Source organism: Cotesia glomerata, linkage group LG8, assembly GCF_020080835.1.
Source record: "Cotesia glomerata isolate CgM1 linkage group LG8, MPM_Cglom_v2.3, whole genome shotgun sequence".
Lineage (NCBI taxonomy): Eukaryota > Metazoa > Arthropoda > Insecta > Hymenoptera > Braconidae > Cotesia > Cotesia glomerata.
In genome coordinates, this window is record NC_058165.1 from 15,927,506 (window position 1) to 15,938,611 (window position 11,106).

Genomic DNA, 11,106 nt, shown 5'->3' on the forward strand with positions numbered 1-11,106 from the left:
TTCTTTAAATTGATGCTCTTTTATGCTTCGTATATTTTTTATAATCGACAAAGATGTCTTTGAAGCTGTGGAAACATTAGTAAATATATAATGCAGACTAATACGCTTTTTTCATTACTTTTTTTTACAGGAAATCAAATATTTACTGGACATTAAATACCTTTTTACGTCTGGAACTAAAAGCTCGGTTTAGTTTCTTTTTTTTTTTTTTTTTTTTGTGAATGGAGCAGTAAAATGATATTTATTTTGATTTAAAAAATCCGAGTGAATCTCGAAAAGCCAGATGTTTTAATATTGATAAGCTGAAGTAATCTCAAGATTACCCAGAGACTAGAACAAAATAACTCAATTACTTGTACCTTTTTTCCTTCCTTAAAACCATCTAAAAAATTATCAAACAAACCTGTGAGCAAATTAAATAAACCATTGTAATGATTTTCAAAAATCAATTTGTTCTTCATGTAAAATAAAATTAAAAAACACTGTATTTTTACTTTTTCATTTTTTTTTTCAAATTTAAATAAAGTAAAAGCCCCTATATAACACTCTAATAGGGATCATAAATAATTGAATTATTTTATCGTGTTTCAAACCAATATTGTGAACTTTTTTTTTTATAGGACACCTTAATCATTGTTTTTACTTATATAATTTAATTATCTTTGATAGCAATAGATAGCACAGAAAAAAAGGTTCACTTGAGCCAAAAAAATATTTTTCTTCCTAATTATTTTCTTGAGCGAAAAAAAAAATTTTTCGGAAATTAAAAAAAATTTTTTTGTAAATTTAAAAATTAAAAGAAACAATTTTGGAACGTACTTGGTGTGCATGATTGTGTACTTTAATTTTTTTTAAAAGTCCTAGTAGATAGATTTTAGGAATTTCATAAAAAGTGAAATATTTTGTAACCAAGCACACTAAATACGTTCCAAAATTGTTTCTTTTAATTTTTAAATTTACAAAAAAATTTTTTTTAATTTCCGAAAATCATATACAACCATATCGGTTACTTGAATTTTTTAATTTTTTATTTTATATCTTTTTGTAAAGAAATAAAAATTTTTTTTCTTAATAGTCTTATGAACGTGCACTTGGCGCAATTTTTTTTACAGTGAAACTGTTTTTGCTCGGATTTTTCTTTCTATGTATTTATAATTGACGGTGCAAAAATTCAAAGAGCCGATTATTGACATACTATTGAACCTATTATTGACAGGTCTTTTATTACAGTTAAATTTATATTAACAATAATCATTTTTACTAACTAATGCAAAACTATTAATAATTTTTATTATTTTAAAATTCGTTTAAGACCTAGCTTTTCTATATTTTAACCAGGTTTTTTTAGCAATTTTTTCTAGTGTCAAATACTTTGATTCTTATAAAATCACGACAGAATGTAAACGTTAATACGTTGATATGTATGTTGAGGGGGTTGGGTTACCTTACATTATGACCTATGTCGTTAGTTGACGCAAGTTAATTTTTGTGTCCCCATCATTAACATCCGCTATTTTAAAATTAATTTTAACTCGATAAAGTATAAATAAATGATTATATGGTTATTTAGACTATAAATAATCTAAAATAATTTTAAACAATGCAGTTACGTGAAGAAAAACATTGAGAAATCTGGATTTGAAAATAAGGTCTTTTTTAACAATATTGTTAAGAAATTATAAACGTATAAGCAGTTTTGGGCTACTTGAAAAAATGAAATTTTTTTGCGGTAAATAGTTTAAGCCTTGGGATTAAATTTTACTATTTTTTAATTTTAAAACTATGTAAAATTGTCATGAAATATCAATTGTTAATTGTTATTAACAGGTTTTAATAATGAAATAATAAAATTAAATAGGATGTCAATAGTGAGGACCCTGTCTATAATAGGGGCTCTTACCTTACCTGAAATTAAAAAAAAATTAAAATTAAAACTATAACTGATAAAAGAATTTATTAATTATCAATAAATTCAATTCGAAAATAACTCGTTGAAAAATGGAATATAAGTGAATAATTTTTAACGATTAATAAATATTTATTGAAGCAAGATAAATTTATTAAAAGTTAGCAATTATTTTTAAATAGTAAATAAATATTTATCAAGTTAATAAATTTTATTTAATAAATGATTTATTAATTGTTAATAAATACAGTCGTTGTCATTGATTTGTAACGGTTGGCAATGATTCGGGTAGAATAAAAAATTCTCAATCGGGACATCTCTCACTAAAAATTTCAATTAATAATATGTTCAGAAAATAAAAAAAATATACGAAACTATTAAGAAAATTCACATAAAATAAATAATTGTAAGCTCAGACAAACATAATTATAGAAATTTATCCAAATAAAAATTACTATGCATAAACATAATTGAAGATGAAAAATTCCTACATGGTAAATCACCAGAGAAATAATTTGAATATTAAAAACCATACAAATAAAATATTTCAAATAAATTTGATGTTTCAATTAAAAGAAAATAAATAAAATATTAGTCTCCTTATAATTACAGTCTTAAAATGAACAATATCAAATAACTATAGCTCAATATAAAGACATTTACTAAATTATTAGATCATATTATCATACAAAATTAAAATTAAAAAGGCCTAAAATTAGAAAACAGTCCATTGAAACAATTTAAATTTTTAAAAAATGGAATTATAAAAAGAAGATACAAAGGAAATTAAAAAATAATGACAAACCTAAATTCAGACAATTTGATTAAAAGACATCAAGGTTATTTGAGATATACACAAATGAACAACTCTGAATATAGAAAAGCTTTACAAATGAACATCTCTAATTATGGACAAGAAAATTCGGAAATCTCTCAATTTGGACATCTCTCATTGAAGAAAACAAAAAAAAATACAATATTTTCTGAATTAAAAAATTAAAAAATAAGTAATAGTTTAAAAAAACACGCTTTAATCTAAAACCAAACTAAAAAGTAGGAATACATTTATGGATAATTCAAAATGTAGTCAAAGTGATTAATAAAAAAAAATCGTTTTTATATAAATAAGTGTGAGGATCAGATAAAAACAATGGCTGCGTTCAAGTTTACTAAGTTCTTAGCAGATCTGAGCATATCTTGTAGCAAAAACTTAAAATAAATATATTATTTTTTTTTTTTACTCTATAATAAAACAATGCAAGGTATATTTATTTAAGTGTGTCTAAAATTAATTTTTCTGGTAGATAAAGTCAGCCCTGCTCAGAACTTAGTAAACCTGAACGCAGCCATTTGTTCAAGGGTTATAAACTCTGCACCAAGACATCTTCGGAGAACTCTGCTAAAAAATTAATTTTTATTCATCATAGATAATGTACGACTAGTATATGTTGCGCGCGCAAGCGCGCGTGTGAATTTAGTATGGAATTATCTATATTTTCATACTTATGATATTATGATATATTTGACCAATCACGTTACGAATAGTTGGTCTTATTGTGTATATTTTCATATTTTTCATCTAAATGATAAGAGTGGATTTTTTAATTTTTAGGTAGATTTTTGAGGGTGGTGGTGCCGATTGAGTATCAGCACCGGCACGTGCTCGAGTCGCGGCTAATTGCGCGGTTGTAATTTCCATTGCGCCGATACGCGATGATCCGTTTTGATGATGCACTGAATTTGATGATTGAGACAAGTCGCCCGCCATCTAGTCGTCGCTCAAATTGTTCAGGTCGTAGGAGTACGCGGTCAATGCTGCGTTCATCGCTGATGACTAGAGTCAATGACGAGAGTTACTTATGTTAAACTTTTCTTTCTTGCCTAATAAGGTGATACTATGATAAAATTCATAAAGACCAGTTCAATAGATAGATTTCTAAAAAATTTGGTTTTATATTAAAGCGTGTTTTTTTTAACTATTACTTATTTTTTAATTTTTTAATTCAGAAAATATTGTATTTTTTTTTGTTTTCTTCAATGAGAGATGTCCAAATTGAGAGATTTCCGAATTTTCTTGTCCATAATTAGAGATGTTCATTTGTAAAGCTTTTCTATATTCAAAGTTGTTCATTTGTGTATATGTCAAATAACCTTGATGTCTTTTAATCAAATTGTCTGAATTTAGGTTTGTCATTATTTTTTAATTTCCTTTGTATCTTCTTTTTATAATTCCATTTTTTTTAAATTTAAATTGTTTCAATGGACTATTTTCTAATTTTAGACCTTTTCAATTTTAATTTTGTATGATAATATGATCTAATAATTTAGTAAATGTCTTTATATTGAGCTATAGTTATTTGATATTGTTTATTTTTAAGACTGTAATTATAAGGAGACTAATATTTTATTTATTTTCTTTTAATTGAAACATCAAATTTATTTGAAATATTTTATTTGTATAGTTTTTAATATTCAAATTATTTCTCTGGTGATTTACCATGTAGGAATTTTTCATCTTCAATTATGTTTATGCATAGTAATTTTTATTTGGATAAATTTCTATAATTATGTTTGTCTGAGCTTACAACTATTTATTTTATGTGAATTTTCTTCATAGTTTCGTCTATTTTTTTTATTTTCTGAACATATTATTAATTGAAATTTTTAGTGAGAGATGTCCAAATTGAGAATTTTTTATTCTACCCGAATCATTGCCAGCCGTTACAAATCAATGACGACGACTGTATTTATTATTAAATGTTAAAAAATAATTAAATAAAGCCTATTAATTATTAAATCATAAATTTAAAAAAAAAAGTCGAACCTTAAATAAAGTATTGCAATAAAAAATATTTTTCGGTTGATTTGGTCACAACCACAAACGTATCGTCGATATAAAAAGCGTATCGACTACATAAAAAGCGTATTTCGCAGAGCGTGATTCAATTACCAATTCCCAACTACGGCGTTATTTGTTCTAGCTTGTTGCTCGTGATTTGTGAGCACCAGATCAACTGTCAGATAATTCTCGGACTGAAATTCACTTTCCAATACTTGTACATATTACTTTCCAATTTATTTACCAACGTCATCCATCTTTCGGTTTATGTATCTCTGGAAATAACTCACCAAAAAACCAACCTTACTTCATAGCTATTTATTCTAGACACGCAAGAATTAAAATCTGACATCTCACAATTAAACTCATTATTTAAATTTAAATTTTAATCCAACTATCAATAATTAATCAATAGTTAATAAAAATAAAAAACATGTATTTAAACAAGAATAAAAAAAAAACTATTGGAAAAGTTTGCGCAAGTCGTCAAGAGTCAGCCGGTTGCCGCTTCGGTAAGATCCAGGAGTGAGAATAGAGGCAGCGAGCTCGAGCTTGTGCTCCTGGAGTTCCTTGACCCGATCCTCGATAGTGTCATCAGTGATGAACTTGTAGACAAACACATTCTTGGTCTGTCCCATTCTGTAAATGCGATCCTGCGCCTGGCACTCTAGCTGAGGATTCCAGTGGATGTCGACGAACAGAATGTGATTTCCCCCAGTAAGATTGAGGCCAACCCCGCCAGCAGTCAGCGACAGCAGCAAAATGTTAGTGTCACTCTCAGGATTGTTGAACTCCTCGACCACCGTCTGCCGATCTCTGACATTAACTGCGCCAGAGAAAACCGCGCACTTAGCACCAGGAACTTCTCTCAAGCAGCTCCGGAAAATGCTCAAGAAACTCGTCCACTGGGACACAATGATCAACTTGTCTTTCAGAGCAAGTATTTCCTTAACCCGTTCCATCACAGCTCTCACTTTAGAGCTTTTGCGCGCTTTTTCAAACACCGGGTTGCTCATTACTAAAATATCATTAATATCATCCGAATTCTGGCCAATATTTTTCAGATCTGAAATTTTCTTCAAGTCAATCTCCTCCTTATCATCACTCCCGTCGATTCCAATTGTGTTAACATCATTTTGCTCTATCAACCCGTGAATCAACGAGGGATGGCAGCACAATTGTCTTAACCTCAAAATTAAAACAAAAATCCAAACCATTCCTGAACTTTTTATTTCTCCAGCATTGTCCGCTAAATACTGCAAATCATTAGCAGTAAATGCATTTTGTTTCCCTCGGCCTCTCCCTCTCCCGCGCCCTCTACCTCTACCCCCACCTCGCCCCCGTCCGCCATTTTGTCTCCGTCCGCCATTTCGTGAAGAGTTAACAGAATCATACCCAGCAAAACCTCCGTAAGTCATAGTACCTAATCTTTGACCTTTGTTAGCTCTCATCATCAAAAACTGTGCAAACAAATTCTTAGAAAGCGCCATGACATTTTGATAAGCTTTACGTTCATCATCATCCAACGTAACTACAATTGTTTCGATTGTATGATCGGGTAAGCGATCCATTGCACCTTTGTTCTGAAGCTCCTCTTTAGTACGCCTTAACATAAAAGTTTTGATAAAAGTTGTCAGCCGCTCATTGCCTGCTACGCCATTTTGGATGGTATTCTGAAAAGTGCTTGGATCATCGAAGGGTGCAAGCCGTAAAAATTTAATTATCGAGTAAAAATCCTCGTAACGATTGTGAATTGGTGTACCAGTGAGAGCCCAGCGATGAGTAGCTACCAAGTCGCATACAGATTGGCAAAATTTAGCGCTGGGGTTCCGGATTATGTGAGCTTCGTCGAGAATCACGCGCTGCCATTTGATCCGGGCTATCACGCCTGGTTCGGTAGGAGATTTAAGAGAATACTCACGTGCTACTAGGTTGTAGGTCGTTATTACGACGTCGTAACGCGCCAGCAGACGACGGTCGCAGGTTCGCTGGGTTCCGTGGTAAATTTTAGCCATTAAAATGTTTTCATGGCAGTGATTTTTTATCTCGTTCTTCCACTGCTGAAGCAGGGATGCTGGACAGATCACCAGGGTTTTTCCTTTCACCTGAGCGACTTTGGGTACCGAGACAGACTCCGGGTCTGATATTGAGGTACTAGCGGGTGGATCTTCATCCTCAGAATCTAAGTGGTCTTCGTTTGTTTTTACAATCAGAGAAATCATTGTCAGGGTCTTTCCAAGACCCATATCATCGGCGAGGATGCCACTGGGAGGGTTCTTACGTTCTCGCCAGAGCAACCAGGCCAACGCGTGCTCTTGGTGAGGCTTCAGCTGGGTCTTGATGCCTTCTGGGGTTTTCTCACGCTGGTTTTCACTTGGGCAGGTTAAGAGAGTGCCATGCAACACTTGGAGCTTCTTCATGGACAGGCGGGATCCAGGGGATTGAGTTTGACTGTCTTTGGTTGATAAAACCGTATCGTACTCTTTTCGCAGACGGTCAAGCTCAGATTCTTTGAACTCTAGCATGTCTTTTTGACGCTGGCCTTTGTCTTGGAGCTTATCTAAGTCGCAAGTTTCGATAATTGTCTGTAAGAGTGGTTTTATAATTGTGAGTTGGGATTTTTGTTTTATGAGTAGGTTTTTTATTTTTTTAAAGACTTACGCGATAGTGCTCGATTTCTTTTTCCGTGGCTTCTATTTCTTTTATTAATTCTTCGGTCTTTGAAGCTATCTCCGGGTCGAATTTGTCTTCAAAGGAATCGAATTTTGGAAGGTTATTTAGATTAAATTCTTCATTCATCTCGTCTGAATCATTTTCAGAGTTATCTGTAGGAAAATAATTTAATTTTAAATTGGAATTTTTTTATTTTTTCAATTTTTTATTTCTTTAATTTTTTATTTTTATAAAAATCATTGAATTTAATGGAATAATTATGAAGATAAAATTAGAAGATATCTGATTTTTTTTTAGGTTTAATAAATAAATTAGTATTGAAGAATTTTTCAATAAATAAATTAGAATTGAAGAATTTTTTAAGAATTAAATTAGATTTATTACATTTCTGTAAGAAAAACATTTTTTTTTTAGTTTTTTTGGTAATAAATAGTTTAAAAAATTTCATGAAATGTGTCAAATGTCTGCTGATTAAATTATCATTAATAATTGTTATTTTTTGTCAAGAAAAAAATTAATTCTATTTTTTTTTGTTTTAAAATAAATACAAATTTTATATTTAATAAATATTAAAAAAATTTTTTAGTTACTTAAATAATAAATAAAAAATAAACTAACCTGAATCGGAATCAAGACCATCAACAATTTCTTCTTTTACCACTTCAAGATTAATTATACCCGCGTCTGAAACAAAAAAAAACTAATTATTGTCTTTACATTCTTACACTATTATAATTATACAAATAAAATTTTTACAATTTTTTTTTTCAAATTCTTTGAACGAAAAATAAACAATTATTTATTTACAAAACAAAAAATTGGAAAATTTTGTGATACTAAAAATTGATAAAAATTTTATTTTTTTTTGACACTGAAGTACGCAGACATTAAAATTTTTTTCAGAATTTTATAACAATAAAATTATTCTAAAATAAAGGATTGTAAAAAAATTCCATATATGAAAATTGAAAAAAAAAAGTTATTAGTAAATTTTAATGATGGTTATTAGTAAAAATTTTTAGAAATTTTATTTTTATTGCAATTGATCTGTTATAAAAATTTTAAAAATTGAAAATTGTTAGCTAACTTCAGTATCGTTTTTTGTTTTTATTGAAAATAATATCACGAAAAAATTAGAAGAAAAATCTATAAGGAAGTTTGAAAAAATTTGAGTGTAATTTTTGAAAAATATTTTTAAAAATTTTGATTTAGTTGATGAAAAAAATCTAAAAATTGTTAAAAATTTGACTTCAGCATTATAAAATTTTAATATTAAAATTTGTAGACATAATTTTCAATTTTTACTAAGAAAAAAATTATTTATTTATTGTAAAAAATTTGCTATGTTTTCTTTTTCTTTCTAATTTTTACACGCGAAATTTATTTATATAAATCCTCTTTGACATTCATTCTTGAAAAAAATCTTAAAAATTAATGATATTGAAATTAGCAAATATCTGATAATTTTGAGAATCTTTATTTCAAATCAATAATGATTAAAATATTTTAAAAAATTTTCATTTATAATTTTTAAAAATTTTTCTATGTAAAATTTTCAACTAAATTAATTTCATACTAGCGACCTTGCAGTCACGATGTGACTGCCGTGACTTGTGAACTATAAATAAATAAAATTTAGCTTTATTAAATAATGACTTTCGTTAAATTGCACTGTACTTTTTCAACTATTAACGTTTTTCAAGATATAAGCTCATCCCGACGTTACACTCATCAAGAGCTTTCATTTAAGTACCCACATGAGTCTCGATGAGTGTGATGTCGGGGTGAGCTTGTATCTTTGAAAATGTCAATAGTTCACAAGATACAAGGTCTTTTCTTAATTATGTATTTAGAGATAGAGAATTTTCGAATGCAGCCTAAATGAACTATCGGTGAGAATGATATGAAATCTTGAAAAGGCATAAATTCAAATCAAAATCTTTGCAATGACACTAAATTTCACTTAAAAAAACCGATTTTATCATATGAATATCCTAGACAAAATTTTTTTTATTCTTTTAATAATATAAATTAATCTAACTGTGATAAAAACCTAAAATAGTTAGACGTCTGCTAGTTTCAGTATCATTAAAATCAATAAAATGTCTCTTGATTTTAGAATCATGTCAAATTACTACAAAAACAAATTTAATACTTTTTAAAATAAACGTCAACATAAACAAACACAAAAATAATCACCGGAAGCATTATTAGGACCATTAAGCTGATTGGCCGACGTACTCGGTCCAGGATTATCCACATCAATAGCCCCATCAGGCTCATCATCAGAGAACACACTGCAGAGCGTAAACATAGTAAATTAATCAATCGATAAATCAATATTATTATTATTATTATTATAAATAAAATAAACAAACACTTACATCCCATCACTGGCGTCAGAATCACTATCAATAAGATAACTGTTATTCAGCACGCGCTTGTAGTTGCGATTATAATCAACTTTTTTTCTTTTTTCCTCCAGCGGAATTGATTCCACAGATTTTCTTTTACAACCAAACGACATTTTTTACACTCGCGGTTAATAACAACAAATAATAAATAATTAAAATTATTTAAAACAAAACTTTAATAAATATTATTTAAAATTAATAATTAATAAATAATAAATACATTCAAAATGTAATTTTATTTTTTACATGTCAGCGCTTTGTCTATGACAAAAAATAGCTGACAAAAACACGAACGAACCTGTCAACTATCTTTGAGCGTTCAGGATTGCACTGCGGGATCGGGACTCGGGCACTTGGGACTTGACACTCAACTCGGGTGCGAGCTTCTCTTGTCTCATGTCGCTCATTGGCTTTGATTTTTAACGGTTACAGTTTTACAATTCTGGGTTTCCTATTGGCCGCTGAAATTCAAAACTAGCTAATGGGGCAAAAGCGTTCCGTTGGATTCCGCGCTCTGATTGGCCGAAAGTAAACTCGGCTGTTTTTTACGGAATCACGGCTTGACCGATGTGCTTGCACACAACACAGCACTTCACATCACGCTGACCTCCCAGGTACGCCGGTAAGCTTCCGCGATCGTTGCTCATTTTGTTTTCATGTTTCTTGAGACAATTAACTGTTATTTATTGAAAATATTTATTTAATTAATAATACTAAAGTTAGCCGATGTTTTTAATTTTATGATTTATTTTTCATTTATTAAATTAGAACGAAAAAATATTTTTAAAAAATTATACTTCAAGTTTTTTAAAAATGAAATTATTTAAAAATTTTTTTTTTAATCATTTTTGCAATAAAAAAAATTCTAAAAATTTTTAGATATCGGCTAACTTAATTTTCATATTTAATTAGAGTGTTTTATAATTAGAGAATATTATTTGTGATAAATTTCTTGAAATTATGATACTAAAATTAGCCATGTCATTAAATTTAGCTGTCATTTCACAATTTTTTTAATTTTCTTTAATAAATAAATTATGACAAAAAAAATTATTAAAAAAATGTACTTGTAGAAATTTAATGAAATTAAAAATTAAAGTTAAGTTAACCGATATTTAATGAGTGTGAATTCAGCCGACATCCGACAAATGAAAGTTTTCACAATCGATAACTTTGTGAAAATATCGATTACAATCGTTTTGAAAAGTGATAATGGCGCGTATTCGAATTCTCTTCAAGGGCATTTTTTTAAATTTTTATTCAATTGATTTCCT

At 29.0% G+C, this 11,106-nt stretch overlaps 1 protein-coding gene across 3 annotated transcripts in view; it reads right to left on the reverse strand.

Moving 5' to 3' along the window:
- Positions 1 to 10,026, reverse strand: part of LOC123270363 (transcription termination factor 2-like) — a 62,161-nt gene extending 52,135 nt beyond the window's left edge. For 2 of the 3 annotated variants that reach the window (XM_044736379.1, XM_044736377.1), the window contains exons 1-5: positions 9,803 to 10,026; positions 9,618 to 9,715; positions 8,037 to 8,102; positions 7,407 to 7,570; positions 6,667 to 7,330 (exon numbers count right to left, since the gene is read on the reverse strand). In XM_044736379.1, coding sequence (XP_044592314.1) covers positions 6,667 to 7,330; positions 7,407 to 7,570; positions 8,037 to 8,102; positions 9,618 to 9,715; positions 9,803 to 9,945 — 1,135 coding nt within the window. In that variant the 5' untranslated portion in view covers positions 9,946 to 10,026. Of the gene's footprint in view, positions 1 to 4,729; positions 7,331 to 7,406; positions 7,571 to 8,036; positions 8,103 to 9,617; positions 9,716 to 9,802 lie in introns of those variants that run through there. The other variant, XM_044736376.1, reaches the window with a different exon arrangement.
- Positions 10,027 to 11,106: the final 1,080 nt, after the last annotated feature.